Raw genomic sequence first — 19,854 nt, 5'->3', positions numbered from 1 at the left:
CTATATCAAACACGTGGAGCCATATCTTTGAGTGGTGGGGGTACCGCGCTGCCCAGGCCGACAGAATAACCATCAAGATCGCAGGTTCTGTCAGTGGCCATACCAGAGTGTTGATCTAATTTACACTCAGCCTCTCGCTTCTTTAGCAGTAACATCATTTGACAGGTGAGGTCCTGTAAGGACACGACTACTACAAAGCCTAATGAGATGCAAGCAAAGCCTGCTCAGACAGTCAGCGCTGCAGGATAGGTAACGCTGCAAGCATTGGCTCAACTTAAGGTGACACAAATGGATCCAAAGCAAGGAATAGATAACTTTCTTTTATTGATTGCTTCATGGATCCAGACTTTATATGGCCGCCTGCCACATGCTTGGGGTTTTGCTCTTGACTGCAGAATCACCGGTGGTGGTATTGATATGGTGAAATACAGGATACTCCACAGGAACTTGTTTGTATTCTATGTGGGTCATGCATGAATTCAACAAGCTTTTGATGTCGTTGCTCGCAGCAGATGTTGTTGCTTGCATCCTCTAAAGTCCAGCACAAGTTTTTCCCACGTTCTTTGAATCAGCTTCCTAAACTTTCTTCACAACAGTTTATTTTGCACACTTGGATGTGGGATGCCTATTATTCCCTGCATGTTTGACTGACAGATCATTGTGAATGCGGTTTCTTTTTTTTTTGGAGGAAGTTCTGCTGCTTGTCTCAGATTTCTCCCTTTGGCCTTGTTGCACATCTTGACTGTTCTCTGTTGTCTTGAGAGGGTAAGAGGTCAACAGTCTCCTGACAGACCGTAGCTGGAACAACAGGGCAATGGATATTTTTAAATCTCATAGCGGTTGAGGCAGAAATGTACTTTATATGGTTCATGGGTTGCACTCACATCTCATCTTTGGATTACTTGAAATTAATCAAATTGTTTTTAGACCATTTTGACAGGTGCTGCTCCAGACAGAAACCCAAGGATCCTGTATAATTAGACCCATGCTGCTTCAATTTAGAACTATTCAGCCTGTTCCAAACATCCCTGCCTTATGACCTCTCTCCCAGTGCATGAGTATGTATGAGAGATAGAGAAAGAACAAAATAGATATTTACTGTGGGAGAGATTTGTTTACTGGATTCTGACCTTTGACTAAAACACCAACTTAAGACTTTGCTATCCCAAAGGAAATTGATTTGGAGTGAAGGCCACAACAGAGCTCCAAAGAGCTCATTTGGAGTTAAATATAAATATCAAAGACTAGGACCCAGACATGACGTAACATGCTAAGTAAACTGCTGTGCTTTGAAAGAAAGGCAGATATGTATTTAAAGGTGCTATATATGAGATTGGGAACATTTCTACTGCCTCTCAGCAGCTCTCAACATAGCGACGGCTCGCGGCTGCTAACAAGTGCTAACGGCGGTAACAGTGCAAACAACGGCAAAAGACGGGGAACCAGAGGATGTGTTCCATGTTCCACAACAACCATCAGCTGTAACTGCCGTATGAGGCCGTGCAGAGCAGCATCCGTGAGCTAGTCAGTGGGGCACAAACATGCACAAACATGTGAGGCCGACCCGGCTATATGTAAATACAGCACAGAAAAGCTCGGATTACAACACACACAGAGGGAGTGAGACCTCATTCTCTGCTCAGGTAGACATTACTCCACTACATTTTCATATAGCAAATAGTTGTTTGCTGCTGTATTAATGCTCTGTAAATTGAATAAAGCATCTTTCAGCTTTTAGCTACAAGAATAAAAGAGAGGGCGGGTCTTTGTTCTTTGCCTCTGAAGTGGCAGTCTGATCAGGGCAATCAAGGATGCAGCTAGCCTTTTGACTTTATTTGCAAACTTAACCAGAATTGTCAATTTATTTTATTTCATCAGGGCAAAAAGACAAAAAAGCCTTCATGTGAATGCGAGAATGGGAAGTCAGAAACAATGCCAGTGTCTTGATTTAAGTGTGGGTGACTTGTTTGTGACCTTTTAAAGTCAATACCTTATTCCTTGACATTTAGGTCTTTGTTCGCTGTCACAATGGCTAGAGCAGATTTGAAAATGATCCCAAAAGACTGTGTGTGGCTGGGTTACTGGTGCCACTCGCACATATAACTGCCTGAGGTTTCTGTTGTTAGAAGCCAGCAACTTCTGTAATTATTTAATTTACACTGCTTCTTTATATAAATTCAAAATTCAAGCCTTAAAGGTCTTAAATACCTTTAGATCTGTACCTAATGTTTTCTATTGTTGGAGCCTGGCTGTAATTCACAGCTTAATCTATTTACAACCCTGTTGCCATGCTAGGGGACTGGGCTCTCAAAGCTGCTTGCAATAAATGGCCTCTGCTATGCAAATAAATAATGCCATAAAATGTAACGTGGTGTTTTTCTGCAAGCAATGTCTGGGCATCGGTATACCCTCTCCACATGTTTAATTAACAAGGAGAATAAAAGGCCAGCTCTGTATGAGCAGCAAGAGCTACAGGAGGCAATTTGGGTTTAGGATCCTCTTTTCAGATGCCTGGAATGCTAAGTGCTGAGTTGCCCTGAAACGGCTCTCACTAGCAGCTGGTGGGAGTCTGGCAGCGCCAAAAACTCTGATCCTGGCTCATGCTCACGGCAGCACTTTATCAAGAGAACATCTGATAACATGACTGCAAATAAAGCTCAGGCTCACTGTAATGAGAGGACCAACACTGGGAGAAACTGCATATCTACGGAGGCATTTGTTCATCAAATAAATCCCCAATCTTAACAAATCATAAGAGCCGTTCTCCTGTTTGTTATTAAAGTCAACTTGTTTCAAGAGTTTTAATGAGAATACCATCTCTTGATAGTATTGCACCAATTGGCCTTATCCTGACTTGTTTCCAGATGTTTAGATGCACTTTTGGAAACCACCTGAAACAAAGGGGATTTCATGGAGAACAAATAAAAAAACAATATTGGCAGAATTTTAATTATTTTTTTCTTCAGGAAAATAAGCATTTGAAGGTTCAATACAGAACTAGCTGATTTGTCAGAACAGATGTTTTAGCAGAGAGAATATATGAATCACTGATGTGCTTATTTGTGCCAGTGAAGTGTTGAAATTGTGATGAATGCGATGTGGACATATTGTTGCTCACTGGTGCAGGTGTCAGCTGTCAGGTGTGCTGCAGTAGGATTATGGGCTAGACTGTGTACCACCCCTATCCTATAATAACACCCACACAAGAAGCCTGGCCACCTGCCGCCACATCTCAGAGGAGCCCGTCTCTTCCGACTCCTAGGAAGCAGGAAGCCTCCAGCCACACTAAACCCTGCTCTTCAGCTCGGTAACAACCAGCACTTAACTGAGCCAGACAACAAAGTGCTGTCACACTGGCAGAGATTAAGTGTTACACTGACATAACTAAAAACATGCTGCCACGGTCTGCCACAAGTTCCACCCTATCATAAGTCATTTTTATAGTTTTTCACACAATGCTAGAAACAGCAATAATAAGAAAGCAGGACATCCGCTTTTTTTAAAAGAATCAATATCTTATTTCAAGAGATATAATTAGCAACAGTCTGTGAGCGTGAAATAAAACGCACCACCATGTTTCTTCTATCTGCTCGATATAAATGTGTAAATTGCTTCTTATTTTTCCATTCCCAGCTGATCCCATTGATGTTCTGCAAGTGCTGGAGCTGTCAGAGAACATGGAGGGGGTGTCTCTGGAGACTGGTCTCTGCACCAGCAGGAGGGGCTTTGAGGAGCCGGACCTGGCCTACAAGATAGACAAAAAGATTCAGCTCAGTGCTCCAACCAAACAGCTTTTCCCTGGTAGTGAACTTATGTTTCCAATGAAGATGTCTAATGATGGGGAAAGAAGCCCTGAAATGTGTCACTTTTGAGAGTGTTTCTTCCCTCAGTAAATCATTCAGAGATCTGACTTTGAACTCCCTTTTACCCCTCCTCGTGGGTACTCACTGCTTTCATGGACAATATTTTTCATCATTATTATCTTCAGGTCTCACTGGCAGTGGGTGGTGCCTTGCATGTTATATAATACCGGCTCCCTGCTGTTCTCTAACAGCTCCTCTCCTCTCCTTCCCAGATTCAACCATATTTCCTGAGAATTTCTCCGTGATGGCTACAGTGCGAGCTAAAATGGGCTCCCAGTTCTTCCTGCTTTCAGTGTATGATGACCAGGGGGTGCAGCAGCTGGGCCTGGAAGTGGGCCGTTCACCCGTCTTCCTGTATGAGGACCAGCATGGGCAGCCCACACCAGAAATGTATCCCATCTTCAAAAAGATCAACCTGGCTGATGGAAAGTGGGTAGTTTGAGGGCCTATGACGTCTCCATTAGAACAGATATCAATGACACATGTGCCTTTCTGTTGATTTGACTACACATTGTATGTTGTGTGTTCAATAGATCAGGTTTACCAGCACTGTGTAATTTATATTAACTGTTCATGTATAACTTTCCCGACAGGGCTGATTGATAAAGCTCACTTCATGTGCTTGACATTGATCCTAAGGGAATAAGATGGTTGTGAAGCACTTGCATCAGTGATTTGACTTGATCATAGGAGTTAAGGAAATCAATCCTTCACACTCTCAGGCTCAAAGGCATTTCTGAATTGCTTGACTTGAAAGAGGTGTGAAACAGCTCTTTGCATCACTGATTCTGCGGGGCAACAGACAAAATATCTGTGTTGTTTCAGATGGCACAGGATAGCCTACAGTGTGCAGGGCAAGTCTGTGACCCTCTACCTGGACTGTCAGTGGAAAGAGACCCTGGATCTGCTGCGAGGGGACAACGCTGTAGTCAGCACAGCGGGTGTCACTGTGTTTGGGACACGGCTGCTGGACAAAGATGTATTTGAGGTAGGACATTATTTAAGCATGGGAGCCTCTGAAAGCAAGCGATTTACTTTGCTGTCATACTTTTAAATGTTCCTTTATTGTTGTTAGTTACGAAGAGGATCAACAAATTTGAACACAGACCATGTACTGGAGAATACCGTTGCCAGCATGTGTGTTTTCTTGTGCATTTGTGCATTGAGGTAAACAGAAGGCAATATATGAGGGTCAGTATCATGTGGACTTTGTGTTATTAGGTATAGGTTTAATCACAGGAGACATGAATGCATTACCATATACAGGACATCATATTGTTTATGATCTTTATAGTATGATACAATATATATTTGTGTCTGGAAAGTGGTGGAATAAGCTGAATATGAGTTGAATTTACGACCTTTAAAGCTACTAAAGAAAAGATTTAAAAGTGAAAATCACGGTTCAAGGGGCTATGGGGTGACAGGGGTCTCCTGTCAATCAAGTGCTGCTAGAACAAAGCAAAGGGGGGGGGGGGGGGGAAAAGGCTGTTCAGACATGCCCAGCCTCATCAAGCCAAGAAATTACAAATTCTCTTTGCTTTTTTGACTTGTCGGTATATTACTGTCGGCCAGCTGTGCATTTGGACATTAGAAACATGCTTGACTGTGAATGTGTGTTGTTCGGTAATGTCTTGTGATGGTCATCCTCTTGCAGAAAAAAAAATACCTGCTTCTTGTTCTTGTACACTTTCCTTTTTGTTTAGCACTCAGCAGGAGAAGTGTATCACTGATTTAGTTACTGCTTAATTCATTCCAAATTGCGTCTACCAGAAAAATAAAATAATATGAACATTTTTGAAGTTGAAGTACACTTCTTCAGTTGAGGGCATTAGAAAATGTTTCCTGATGTGTATCAATATGCTGGGAAAACATAGAGGAGCAAGACGCTTCAAAACTAAGCTCAACTCGTTTTCCCAGCAGTAACCTTTATCGTCATGAGTCATTCTCTGTGCTTCCCATGACAATATGCAAGCCTTGCTCCATTGTCATTCCCAGTGAGGCTCCAGTCTACATCTCTTGCCCACAGCATGACATAGAGATCAGCTCAAGCCCCTTCCCCTGCCATGCCCTGAGGGGTCTGTCTGCTTAGCAAAGGAGCAAGAAAGAAAAGGAAAGACAGACAGAGGCATGAGGCACAGTCAAGTTTCTCTGTCCCCTCAGTGTCTAGAGAACACCTCACAGTTTGCAACGGGTAACATACTATTCAACTTTAAGAGAGTAGCGAGGGAGGGTTGTTATTACTCCCTATTTGCCTAATAGACAGAAACCACAGCCTTCCTCACTTTCACCAGGGGAAAACCAGATGTCCATGGTCCTGACAAGTAAACACCTACTGCTTTTGGGTTTTGCGTGTGTAGTCAAGAACTACTTTCCAAACCTTCCCTTCCCTATGACCTCACTTAACCTCAGCTGCCCCTCCCATGCTATAAGTTACTCTCAACTCCCTTCCTTCCCTTCCCACTTCAGTTAAGAAATGCGTCTCCTCGTGGGCTCGATAAATTTCCCTTTTCAGAAGCAATAGAGCTTGTTTCATTTTTTGGCCTTGCTCCAAAAACACTCCCATGTCCTTATTCATCATCGTATGCATAGAGAGATATATGATCATTATTTGTGGTGATGACTTAAAAAGCCCTCAGTTCCATCCTTTAGTCCAATCCATTGTGGTTATTGTTTTCATGTCGATCAAAGTTTGCACTAAAATTTATTCTTAATATCTTGCTTTCTGTGGAGGAAGTGAAAAATCCTCAAATGAGCCATCTGTTTCAGATTTTTCATTGATACGTGTGATGGTAAATATGAGTTTCAGTGTGTGCACTGACAGCTCTGTATGTCTGGCTGTGCATATCTAAGCATCCGTGTACATCCCGGGCGAGGCTGGTACCAGGGGAGGAGAGAACGCAGGCTGACCTCTGGGCCTCTGTTCCCAGGCCCTGGTTCCGGGGAGGAGGCTGGTGTTCTGGCCCAGTTCTCCCAGCATGGGAGCTCAGCGTGGGAGTATGGGGACCGTGGTCAGCCACTAATGTCTCTATTGCTTCCAGATTGCACTACAAATGACTACACAAGTTCGGTGTTCAGACTCAACACATTTGCAAACCTCAAGCTGTCCGCAAGTCTGGTTGTGCTCCTTGGCAGCTGCGTGCCCTTTGTATGTGCCTCCAACACGCTGACTGCTTAGATAAGATCCAGACCAGCGTTTATTTGTTGGGAAATTCAGATCCTTTCCATCTCGATTAGTACTGGAAATTAGATGTTTTTGTCACACTGTTACATGCACGTCGAAGCCAAGATCTGTTACGCATATCATTCAAGGGCAGCTTTATTTGAAGATTTTGCAATCCCATTATTTTAGCACACAAGGTCTGTTCAAGTCGTCATATCCGGTAATTACTCATGTCTGATTGTGGTCAGATGTTAGGTTAGTCATGAGAAGTTTGGAAAATTCTGTTTTATTACAGCGAGCTAGTTGCTCCTTCTTCACCCACACTAGATCGTGACTCGCGCAAGAGCATACGTTACTTTTTAAGAGATCGAGATCTGACTAAGACACAACTGAGAGGACAGTACCTCATATAAGGTCTCGTTAATCAGTATGACTGTTGGCTAGCTGGCACCACCCACGTTATTGCAGACAGCAGGGGAAAGCAGAGGGGTCACTCTCTGAAACACCGACGAACCTTTGCCAACAGCAAAACAGGAGAGAGCCCCTGCTAGGCAAGAAAAACAGGAAAACGTCTCTGTGAAAGTGTTGCCTTTGATCTCAAATTGAGATTGGATTAACTATCCCCGTTGCCTTTCTCTCTCACTCCTTCTATCTGTCTCTCACCTCAGAGTGCAATAATTTCCTTTTGGTTGACGCTGGCTTGTGGCTATAACAGGAAGAAAAAATGATGTTTGATGTCATAAACTAAAGCATAATGTCCACGGTCATTCCTATGTTTACAGTTTTCTATACGGTGATCCAGACTTTGCGTAGACTTCTATTGCTGATAATAAGGCGTGCGCTGTATTAGAAGATGTATGAGCTAGTGGCCGGTAACGGAGAAGCAATATGTTTTCATTTATTTCACCTCTGGCCACTTAAGCTTTATTAAAGAGATTACAATGGGACTATAATTACCACAACATCAAGCAGTTAATCTGACTTGATTTATTGCAAATGACTGCCCAGCTGTCCCTGGATAACATTTCACCAGGCAATATGTTTGCAATGGCCTGTCAGTTACATAGATTCTTATCGTTAATGTCATCTAAACGTTGTCAAACATCGTGCCAAGGGGCCGCCTGCATTTTGTTTTTATTGAATTACTTCCTGACTTGCGTCTCAGAGAATTAGCACTGCAGGTACAGGGATTTTCACTATCAAATGATCGGTTGAATATACTTTATATATATAGTAATATACTACTTTATTTATTTATATTTAACTTATAAAATATCAAAATATTGAAAAAAGCCCGTGTGTTTGAGCCTAACTTGTTTTATAAATAGTGCTGTCTTAATACTTATTTTCTAGTAATACATAATTGAGAAAAGCATTTGTAAACCACAGTGTTTGGTATTTTACTTGACAATGTTGTGCTTTAATACATCAATTGAGAATTAATCGACTAGTTATCTCAGCACTACAAAGCATTATGTAATAATGTAATGTGTACAGAAGACTAGAGTGATGCTGGGATGAGTGTAAGGCCATTAAAGCTAACAGAGGCTCTGGGCTCAGAGCTGCAGGGCCCAGCAGTGCAGTCTCTGTGCATGTTATTTTATAAACACTGGCTACGCCTCTGGGGCGGGATGGGAAGTGAAAGGTCCTGACAGGGGGGTGAGAGAGCTATTTGACTGTTTTGTGTACACAATCAAGCCCCTCCTGGACTTATGGGAACACACAAAAAAGCAATAGTCAGTAGCGATTGCACCAGTACTGACAGTGTGATGATGCTACTGTATTATAATTTGCTTTACATCTAGGTATGCGGACAGTTTTGTTGTTCTCATAGTGTCGTTAGTGTCACACGTTCAGTCTTCTGGTCCATGAAATATCTCGTCACTGTGCTGTATAGCAGCGGCTGTATGTTTCTGTCAGTGCTCCATTGAGATGACTCCCCTGCCTGCCATTATGTACTACGCTTGCCTATCATTTCTGTCTGCTTTCTGGTTTATTTCAGGGAGATATTCAGCAACTACTCATCCTGGAGGACCCGCAGGCTGCTGCTAACTACTGTGGAAACTACATACCAGACTGTGACTCTGCTTTGCCCTACAACAGCAAATCCCTGGTCCTGCAGGAGGTCAGTACTGCCACCAACAGGAGGCAACGCCTACTAGAACAGTTCTACAGACAGCTGATAGAGTGGGGTATAGCTTCAGGTCACCTTAATTGCTTGCAGACACAAAGGTCCGGATCTCTCAATTCATTCTATTGTTTCATTGTGTTTTCCACATTTCCTTTGAGGCCCTGTGTTATATAATACGTTTTAAGAAATATGATGAGCTAAAGTGGACTTGCAGAAGCCCTTGCTTCACAGCCAACCAGTAAAAAGAGCTCAAGCATGTCCATCAATAGAGCTATGTGTCCCTAAGATAGGATTTACAAGCGGCCAACAGCCCCAGCCAAGAAGAGGTCTGAGTACAGTGCAAATGACTGAGTGTTTGCGAAAAGAGACTTGAGCGATTAAGATAGAACAGGCTATCCGTCAAACAATAAGTGTCTTCTTTTAAATTCAGCCAGCAGTGGAGCATTCTTAAGATCAGGTGCTCTCACACACACACACACACACACACACACACGCACACACAGTGTAGAGCCAGGTGGCTATAACTCAAACATGATATAATAGCTCTTCCCCTCCTCAAGGCGTGCATTAAAAACTGAATCAATCATTGATATGAATTACTGTGTGGTTTCTTTGGTGGTGTGTGAAAGATAGAGATAAGGGAGGACGGAGGCAGCCAGAGGAATGGAGGCAAAGAGATGTAATTGTGTGTGTGGCTGCATGGGCTTCAAGGAATACACAGTTTTAGCAACATGCATACACTCTCATGCGTGCAAACTCACGTGACTGCCTTTGTGTCCTCGCGCATATGTGTGCGCCTGGTCATTGATTATGCCCCAGAGACGGCTCTTTAATGGTAACGTGAGGCCATGTCGATAGTCATCCAGCTGGCTTTTAAGAACGACAGCTGAGCAATGAGCTCTGAATCCAGAACATGTCAACATCTGTCACCCCACTGACCTACTTCCTATCATTCTCCGTTACACACTGACCTTGTTTACAAGTGGATCTAAATCACGTCACTGATGTCTTTCACGGACATTTTAGAAACATTTTCAGGCCATTTACACCACTGACGTTCAATGGACATTGCTCTGGAGGATGACGCAACCATGTTTGCTCACTTGCTAGAGCACACTAAGAATTAGCACCTCTTTAGGATCGTAGACAGGGTGACCCCTGACAACTAAAGCAAATATGTCTTCTGCATTGCATTGAGAGGAAACAACTCTACACTTGTTTGTCCCTTCCCATTTCATATTTGCTTTAGGTTTTTGCCAGCTAAATGGGAATCCCAGTGGGTGTTTGACTCTATAAGGTTGTCACAGGACCAGTATGCATCACTTTACTGTCCCTTACTGTTTCCCTCATTGTATTTTCATTCACAGCAGCTGTTTTTTTTGTTTTTCTCCATCCTCCACCTGGTCTCTCAACTTGCATTCCCTTTTTCATAAAAGAACTCCCAACTCAGGTCTGATTTCCTAAAGCAAAGTGACCAGCCTGATGAACCAAAGGAGCACTCCAAAAAGGACAGGAAAGGCAAAAAGAAGAGGGACAAGGGCTCTAAAGGCAAACGCAAAGGCAAAGGCAAGGGCAAAGGCAAAGGCAAGGGCAAGAAGAGATCCAGAAAGAAAAAACATGAAGAGGAGGGTCTCGAGGATGGCTTCCTCAGAGTGTCCACAACAGTGCCTGAGTATCTATCCCAAGGACCTTTTCAGCCAACAGATTTGCCAGAAATCCCCACTGAAGTGCTCGACGAGACCCTCATGGAGATGCCCACACATGAACCTGACTCCACAGCTGAGGCCCCCACTGTGGTGCCCAGCACTTTGCCTGAATCAAAGGTCACTGAGGAGGTAGACACGTTTATTTGTAGATGCCCTCCACCCCAACCCCCCTCCTGCCATTTGCAGTTCTAACCGATCACGTCCTAATACCTCCTAACCATAGTGAGCACCTCTTCCCTCTCCAATTGCTTACCACCACCACTAATCAGCACCATCCTAATCATCACCTCTACTACATCCCTTCCAAAAAAACTTGAAGAACGCATCCTAAATGAGAAATGTTTGATGATCTCACTGTATGACGTGTGCCTGCGTGTGTGCTTTTTGTAGAAAATGCTGTAGTACATGCATACTACATATACCAAAGGTAAATGCATGGTATGCATGGTGCATACAGTTGACTATATATCTTCCTGTATGCAAACAGACAGAATGAGTATTGGGTTGACAGTTCATTCAATGTGAATATATGCCTACATTTTTGAAATTATGAATAAACCACAACTGTATATCATCTTTTTTTTAATTTTTTTTATCCAATCAATTTTAACTTACCACTGCACCAAACAAGGATTGTTTGTGTATGTCTCCTTCATGTTTATTATTAGCTAATTTGCTAAGTAACCTAATTTGTCAAACTCATGCTGTTTCTGTAGCTGTTGCCATGCTGCCTCAAGTATCTGATGTAGTCCATCAGCTAATTACGCTCAAGCATTATAATTAACTGCACACCTGTATCCCGGAAAATCAACTCACTCCTGTAAAATCCACCTGTTTTGCAAACATTTATACTATGCATTACAAAATGTCCCTTTACTTGGAAGTGCTCGGCGCTAGCTAATGAGAAGAGCTCATTGTCCCCTGGTTCATCTTTTGCTATGACTAATTTGAGCCCGTGTGACGGCCTGCAGGAGGACAGGCCAGTGAAGAAGCCAGTTATAGAGGAGCATGGAGAGGACCTTTACGGAGACCTCTACGACGATCCCTCAGTTTCCACGGTAACAGATGGCCCGATTGTTAATGAATACGCGGTAGGTTAAACGCAAACGCAAGACATGCCTTCACCTCAGCACAAACACACGGAGAGCTTGTTTTGGTATTCGCTTCACCTGAAAGTTTTTTTTTTTTTTCATTCCTTAACAGGTTCTCGAGTATGAAGATTACAAGAATGACACGGAGTCAGAGTACGAAGAGTACGAGGTATATGACGACGGCTTTGAATTTGCGGAGCGGGAAAGTGCAGAGACGTGGGATGGAGAGGTAAATCTCACGCATCAAGTGAGAGGTCACGTCTTCAATTGCCTGTGTCAAGTGATTTCTAGCAATCCAACAATCTATTCACCTATTTCTCTTCCTCAGGTTAGCCTCAGAGCAGAGAAGGGCCAGAAGGGAGAGCCAGCTATTATTGAGCCGGTGAGCTTCAACTGACATTTCATGCATAGCCTTAGTAGCTTTAGTCACGAGCATGGGAATGAGTTTATGCTCTCCTAATGTACATTTCATTCCATCTGTGCTTGTGTCTAGGGTACATTAGTGGAAGGACCCCCAGGTCTACCAGGGCCACAGGTAAGCCTATTCAGCCTGAACACAGATAAAAAAAACATGTCTCTGTGATTGTACAGGATGTGGCAAAATGTTAGAAGCAGGAACTATCCAGATGTGCTGCAAAATGTAGAGAATTTTGGATTCTAGCCATCAGGATGTGGTGTTTTCGGAATAGGAAACAAGGGTTTTCAGGGGTGACCACAATACAAATACACCCCTGCACTGTAACGCAATGCAACATGGCACTTTGCGAAAGACTATGTCTATAAACACATGATGAGGTGATTGATTTGATTCAAAAACTACATAAAGAAGAAGAAGAAAACTACATAAAAAAATAAAAAGGGGTTATTGTCAAGCATTTGGGGGGTTGGAATAGTATGTAGAAGAGTGTCATTTTTGGAAAACTAAGCCACAATCTTCTTCAATGTTTGTTTGAGTGCTGTGATTGTTTCCTTCACAGGGCCTCACTGGCCCAGCTGGACCAACAGGCCCTCCAGGACCATGGGGAGATCCTGGTGAATTGGTGAGTGTGGCTTACACCTGGACCCATTGGCTTAGTTTCACTCCAGTTTGACCCTTTCACCTGTGGGACAGACCTGTGGGTTCAACTGTGACCTCACACTGAAACATGTCCAGTCCTGAACTGAACATTCTGGCTTCAGGGACTGATGTTGACTCACACGTGTGACCTGATTTTCTTTTGGTGTGTGTTGCTCGAATAAGTGTATTTATCCATTATTCATCACAATAGAACACGCAGACACTGTTTAACACACTTACGTCTGTCCACCAGTGATTAATACATATAAATTAGCGCATACATTTAATGATTTATGTAAAACATATTAAACATCCTGTAAATATTCAATGCTTCAGTTAGAATATCATTAGTCTGCCGCATGGTTTACTAGACTTTTATGAATTTTTGAGATTATATATACGTTCTTAAAGCCAAACAAAAAGGTTTACCAATGAGACAAGATAATTAAACATATTATTTGAACCACTTCTGCTTCACTTGTTCCTAGAAACAAGTGTCAGTTATTTGACAACAGGCAGTACCAAGAAAATGACACTTGATCCATAAAAATGTTCTGTCAGTAGAGGAATGTATTTTACCAATTTGAATACTTATCAGATGACTAACAGTAATCTGATGAACACAACTGTAATGACTCAATGCTGCATTAAATGGCTTGTTAAAATAGATATTTACAATGTGTAAACAGAAGATAAGGATGTGTGTGTGTGTGTGTGTGTTTGTGTAACATGCCCTATGGAAACGGTGCAACGGTTGTTTGATTCGATTGCTGAGCTGTTTTTCTCACCACTTAGAGCCTCTCTATTTCTCTCTCTCGCTCACACACACACAAATACAGACACACACACATACACCCCCGCACAGTAGCCGACGTTTATCCCTTTCCCCGACCTTCCTTTTCAGGGTCCCCAAGGACGTCCTGGTCTTGCTGGGGTTGATGGGATTCCAGGTCCTCCAGGAACCCTGTTGATGCTACCAGTAATATCTTACAGTGCACTCACGCATGCTCACACACACATTACAAACATGCACACAGAGCACACCATATTCCCAATGTGGTGTGGTGGCACGACCACAAGGGGGGGCTGTGTGATTGAACTTCATTTACATTTAGGGAATCCTGCAGTGGCAACTGATTCCTCTTTTCCCATTACCTCCAGTTCCAGTATGGCGGTGATTCCCAGAAGGGACCAGTGGTGTCTCCCATGGAGGCACAAGCACAGGCTATACTGCAACAGACCAAGGTACACTTCCCAGAAACACGCACGTTGGCGTCATCATGCTATATCGTAACACCAGTGACTGTTGTCATTTCATGCTGTATGAAGACCAATTCATTGCATAATAAAAGTCAAAGGTACATAAACCACCCAGTTATTTTTTTCTTCCAGCTGTCACTGAAGGGACCTCCAGGTCCACTGGGTCTAGCAGGGCGACCAGGCCCACTGGTAAGGCACTCTGACCTTGACCAAATTTGCAACATATCTCAAGGGCTCCTGCGACCTTTAACCTCAACTTCACATTCTGCCTGACCAGGCACAAGCTCTACTCTCTCCCTCCCACCCCAAACTCATCTTTATGCATGCTCAGTATGTTCACATTGCTTGTGAAATCATTGCAGGGTTGCAAAAGTAAACATAATACAGATTTAAGAAAATGTTGTTCTCAGTTTATTTGTATCTTCTGTTTTTCGGTGCTGAATCTGAGTGAAGAGCTGAATTGCTCCTGTGCGTTATGCCGTGCTTAAATGAATGCTTGTTTTTATTTTGCAGGGAGTACCAGGTCCCACTGGGCTCAAAGGGGACAGCGGAGAAAGTGGCCCTTCCGTAAGACCAGACATTATTTTTACCACAATACTAGCTTTTTCCACACTATTAATTTCCTTTTGTCCTCCTGCCTTTTTTTTGTGACACATCTTTCCATTTGTCTTCTTCTCTTCCTTTCTTATATAGGGATCGCATGGGTTGCAAGGCCCTCTAGGAACTACTGGAAAGCCAGGAAAGAGGGTGTGATATTTAAAATATGTTTCCACACTGAAAATGTATCTGCATATTGTGTTAAAAGCATACTATAATATATAAATATACAGTATACCATATAGTACTGTAAAGCAAAACATAATTGGATTGTGTATCTTATAGGGGCGTGCGGGAGGTGACGGAGGCCGTGGAGCTCCAGGAGAAACAGGATCTAAGGTAAGGTCTTACTTACTGCTTATTTGGATATTAGTTGAGGTTCAAAGCTGTGTGAATGCCACATTGCCAGTTTTTAGACCATATTGCTCAGGTTTGGTGTTGAGTTTCCATGAATTCAATTTCCTGTTTCCATCAACACGACATAACCACACGTGTTTAGGCGGCAAGGTCCTGTACGATAACAAACTATCCCTACTTTCAAGTGTAAGCGTCAAGGTAACTCAATATTTACAATACTAGTGCTGCAGGAAGAGCTTAGCAAATAAATCAGGTTCCCTTGATGCCGGGTCTGACAGAACAGCAGAGTCTTTATCAGTCAAAGCAGCATTTTAGCAGACCGACAGCTAATCTGAAAACTCCCTCTCCCCAACACGTACTCAGAGCAGATGGGAGGCTCTGCCAGAGGAGACTTTCAGAACAATTCTGCAAATGTTTACACATTACCGCATGTGTGTGTTTCAGGGTTTAATGCACTTGCTTCTCTGTTACTTTTCAGGGTGACAGGGGTTTCGACGGCCTGCCAGGTCTCCCAGGAGACAAGGGACACAGAGTGAGTACGATTTGGTAACTTAAAGCATTGTCGTTGTATTTATTTCTTCATTTGGGTTACTAACGCGCTAACGCGGCATGCATCAACACCTCACACGTCATATGGCAGGTGATTGTTTGCACATTATGATCATGACTATTGTGATTTCTATGATGACAGCGTACACTAAAAAGCATCTGCTGGATTCTGCTCTGCCAGAAACGGAACAGTCCCAAATATCTTGATGCTTGTGGCTAATGCTTTTATCTTGTAGGGGGACAGAGGAAAGCCGGGTCCTCATGGGCCTGTTGGAGAGCCAGGAGAAAAGGTGAGTGCACGGTACTTTGCAAAATTTATTTGCAACAAACAAAGCCTGGAAAACACATCCTGCAGCAATGCATTGTTTTTCTGGATTTTTCCATCACCCAAGATTTCCAGATCAGTGAATCAATTCTACAAACCGTTTATAAGGTAAAGCACCGTAGATCAAAGCTTTACTGAAATTAAGTCATAAACTCTTGAATTTAATTACGACACGCTGGCCTTAGTTCATTCAGTGTTACGGTTTGCAAAAGACATGAAAGCTATGCAGTGCATCCTGGCTTAGAATTGAAAATATGAAAGATAGAAGCGCTGTCGAGATAGTATCAATCCATTCAGGCGGGTTGGAGAAATTTGAGAGAGCGCTCCATTAGTCTTTGCTCGAAGATAGTTGAGCCTTATCTGTCAGGCGGGGAATTTCATTAACAAGCTATTTTCACAGATTATGTCTGCGGGGATATAAATGTATCCACTGCTGAGGTTGACTTAGAAAGGTGCATGAGATGTATGTGTTGAATCTGTTTCCGTCTTTGTTAAATCAGGGATCTGATGGACCTGCGGGGACAAGAGGGCAACCAGGCGAGCCCGTGAGTAACACTATCTGGAACGACATAATGCAATATTTAATATCTATTACTTCTCTACATAGAAAATACTTAATGTAGTGGATGTATTTATCAAGTCCGTGCTTTGGGTTCTCAGAAATACGCTCACACAGAATCACAGAAACTGATGATTTCCACGACAAACCACGAGGGGGATTGTAGGAGATCACTAGATTTAAGCTCAAGCATCAGTTTCAGCCAAAATCTTACAGAAGAACTTACACAAGCACAAAATCTACTGCTCATACTGTACATGAAGAGAACTTTAGAAACACTGCACGATATTTCACAATATACAACGTTTATTTTAAAAAACTAGGACGGTCAAACCGTATGAATGCAGTACTGCCACAATGTTCACCGTAGCATTAAGAGAGAAAGGTCAGCTTGGACACAAGAATATACAATGACATCACATACATAACATGCGTTATTCTTCCAGCAAAGTAACTTTGGATCAGAGAGAAACCACAACGATCTGTGGAGCACTGTTGCAGAAGCTGTCATTTTTTTTTTCTGTGTAGCTCTGCGGCGAACACCGGTTGATGACTCACTCTCTATCTTCCTCCCAGTAGGTGAGGTTGGGGCTCAGCGGGGTTCTGTCCCTCCAAATGGATCACCCAGTTCAGGGAGAAATAGAGAGTGCCATAAGACCTATTAGGAAAGCTGTGTAAAACTACAAAGATACAAGAAAGGAGAGGAGTTGGCTGTTTTTGATGAAAGAGAGAGAGGGAGGGGAGCGATGGGAAAAGTCAGGCAGCGAGAGACAAACGCGAGGCAGAAATTTGGTTTGGATGTGAAAGAGATAAGAGAGAAGGAGAGAGGAGAGAGGAAAGAGGGAGAGAGTCGGAAAGGGAAGAGATAAAATCCTGGCCTGAATGATTATATTTCCATATCAATCACTTCCCTGGAGATCACAGATGTGGCTTTGGAACAGGTGGCTTGGCCAGCCTACAAAGAGGAAGGCTGACAAAAACAGAGTGCACAAACACTCCCGCAAACACAGGCTAGTGCAGTCTCCGTAGCTAGCACATATAAAGCCAGATGTGCCCACACACACAAAAATATATTATTTGTTTCTCCCCGTTCCTCTCTCTGCTTAGTTCAGATTTATGATTTAGTATTCCACACTCAACCCATCTCATCATGAATGCAGGTTAGCTGCTGACTATTTGCTCTGTTTTGTCTGCAGGGTTCTCGGGGTCTTGTTGGGCCAAGGGGACCAGCTGGCCCACCTGGTCAGCCGGTAAGTCAACATCTCCTTGATTGCTGAAGATTAGAAGCTCTTCAGTCTCTTCATCTCTACAAAGGGACCTCTGTTGCCTGCGAATCATCAATGTGCCATTGAAGATATTGAAGGAAGCTATTGAACTGTGTCTCTTTTTTTCGATCAGACGTTGATATTTCATCCATTTTTTCCTGACATCTTGTATTTGTCAGGGTATTCGTGGAACTGATGGAGTACAAGGGTCAAAGGGCAACCTGGTCAGTCCTGCTACCTTCATCACCCACTGTTGTATATGTACAAATAGTTGTATGAAAATGAGCATGAGGGTAACACTTTTTCAAAGGGATCTCAGCTACTGAAAGATCATCTGAAGTGGATTAGTGTGGCTTTTTAGCCAGTCATGTGATAATGAGCTCATGACAAAGTTCAAGTGGAGGCAGAGTTTGTGACTATTTGTTGTTGTCAGGGTCCATCTGGAGAGATAGGGCCCCCAGGTCAACAGGGAAATCCAGGAGTCCAGGTACTGTACCAGCACAAAAAAACTCTCCTGTCGCTATGAGAGTTAATCCACTCATTACACATCCTATACATTTATTCAAGTCATATAGACATGCTTCAAATATGCACCACCACTTGCAAGTTGCATAACATATTTGCTCTCTCTCTCTGTCACACACAGACACGTTATTGTGGCACAAAAACTTCCTGTTTCAGTTCTATTTTTGACTTCAACTGAAGGTTTAATTGCTCTTTTAGAGGTGTAGACAATTCTCTGTCCTTTTGGGCAGATAAAAGCAATCCCATTGCATGACACTAAAATGTAGTGAGTCTACAAGGCTCGTTTTTATTACCTCATTTGAAAAATGTTTTTGGAGATACAAGGTTTTCACCCCACGTCGATAAAATGTAATTTTGAAATGTCGTCAGAGACATTACGGTCATATAAAAACGATTTAATCATATTTTTTAGCTTACCAGCATGTCTACAATCGTTCCAGCCTCCATCTCTCACAAGGACATCCACACATTCTGCTCATGACTCTTACATACACACACATATACACAGACTCCAGCATAACCTTAAACTCTGAGCCTTCTCCTATAGTCTTGTGACACTTAACCTGATTGATGCTTTGTTCTGGTCCAGGGCTTGCTTGGTCCTCAGGGTCCCATTGGATTGCCAGGAGAGAAGGTACGTAGCATGTCTCTCACTTAATTTTAGAATTAAAGCTGTGACCTTGTGACCCCTGTCATCACATACACAGGGGAGGCCGGTGGAGCTAGAGAGTACAACCCAACCACTTCTGGCTCCCATTCAGACGAGACAGCGCTAGACAGGAAATCAATACACAAGAAACACACACAGGCAAAACAGACACTAGGGATGGCCTTGGCCAGCCCGCATCATGAGGCTAGACTGATAAAATAAATAAAGTGGACTTAGTCATAAATACAATATGTTTGGTCGAAGAGCAGCAAAGTGGGAAATGTGGGTCTCTTAGGCTCCAGTACAATTTCATATCCGAAGCTCATCTCAGTATTCATACCTCTCTCTGTCGTACGCAGGGTCCCCAGGGGAAACAAGGCATGCTGGGAGTACCAGGCATTGATGGCCCAACCGTAAGTACACACAAAATGTACAACTGCATGCATAAGCACAAACACAATAACATACATGTATGCATGCATGCCATTGCACATCCAGCATCTATGTACATATTAATAGAGAGCCTACTGCTGCTATCAGTCAACTCTGTGCTCAAGTGTCAAGAGAACTGAATCACTGCTCCCACAACATCATTCGATTGAATAGAAGAGACTTCACATTTGGCTCACGTTGTTCATCCGTTTTTTAAAATTATTTTTCTTTTATAGAACTGGTAAAAACATACACACAACTATATACAAGCAAAAACCTATCTACACCACATAATAACTAGACCCAGGTGACCAGTCTCTACAGT

The 19,854-nt window shown here is 42.9% G+C and overlaps 1 protein-coding gene across 2 annotated transcripts in view; it reads left to right on the top strand.

The window, feature by feature from the left end:
• col5a3a (collagen, type V, alpha 3a) overlaps window positions 1–19,854 on the top strand; it is a 43,837-nt gene that overhangs the window by 5,093 nt on the left and 18,890 nt on the right. Inside the window, exons 2-26 of one of the 2 annotated variants that reach the window (XM_076085784.1) lie at window positions 3,127–3,307; window positions 3,634–3,801; window positions 4,076–4,292; window positions 4,689–4,851; window positions 9,029–9,151; window positions 10,594–10,992; window positions 11,835–11,954; window positions 12,067–12,183; window positions 12,283–12,336; window positions 12,448–12,489; window positions 12,932–12,994; window positions 13,916–13,990; window positions 14,173–14,256; window positions 14,404–14,460; window positions 14,785–14,838; window positions 14,965–15,018; window positions 15,154–15,207; window positions 15,704–15,757; window positions 16,011–16,064; window positions 16,600–16,644; window positions 17,855–17,908; window positions 18,103–18,147; window positions 18,357–18,410; window positions 19,038–19,082; window positions 19,457–19,510. In XM_076085784.1, the coding sequence (XP_075941899.1) occupies window positions 3,678–3,801; window positions 4,076–4,292; window positions 4,689–4,851; window positions 9,029–9,151; window positions 10,594–10,992; window positions 11,835–11,954; window positions 12,067–12,183; window positions 12,283–12,336; window positions 12,448–12,489; window positions 12,932–12,994; window positions 13,916–13,990; window positions 14,173–14,256; window positions 14,404–14,460; window positions 14,785–14,838; window positions 14,965–15,018; window positions 15,154–15,207; window positions 15,704–15,757; window positions 16,011–16,064; window positions 16,600–16,644; window positions 17,855–17,908; window positions 18,103–18,147; window positions 18,357–18,410; window positions 19,038–19,082; window positions 19,457–19,510 (2,205 nt within the window). In that variant the 5' untranslated portion in view covers window positions 3,127–3,307; window positions 3,634–3,677. The remainder of the gene's footprint in view (window positions 1–3,126; window positions 3,308–3,633; window positions 3,802–4,075; window positions 4,293–4,688; window positions 4,852–9,028; window positions 9,152–10,593; window positions 10,993–11,834; window positions 11,955–12,066; window positions 12,184–12,282; window positions 12,337–12,447; window positions 12,490–12,931; window positions 12,995–13,915; window positions 13,991–14,172; window positions 14,257–14,403; window positions 14,461–14,784; window positions 14,839–14,964; window positions 15,019–15,153; window positions 15,208–15,703; window positions 15,758–16,010; window positions 16,065–16,599; window positions 16,645–17,854; window positions 17,909–18,102; window positions 18,148–18,356; window positions 18,411–19,037; window positions 19,083–19,456; window positions 19,511–19,854) is intronic. The other variant, XM_076085783.1, reaches the window with a different exon arrangement.

The sequence above is a fragment of the Anarhichas minor genome, unplaced genomic scaffold (assembly GCF_050575085.1).
Source record: "Anarhichas minor isolate MPS153535 unplaced genomic scaffold, ASM5057508v1 ptg000007l, whole genome shotgun sequence".
NCBI lineage: Eukaryota > Metazoa > Chordata > Actinopteri > Perciformes > Anarhichadidae > Anarhichas > Anarhichas minor.
Note: the sequence above shows the minus strand (reverse complement) of the source record. Positions and strands in the feature narration are given on the sequence as shown.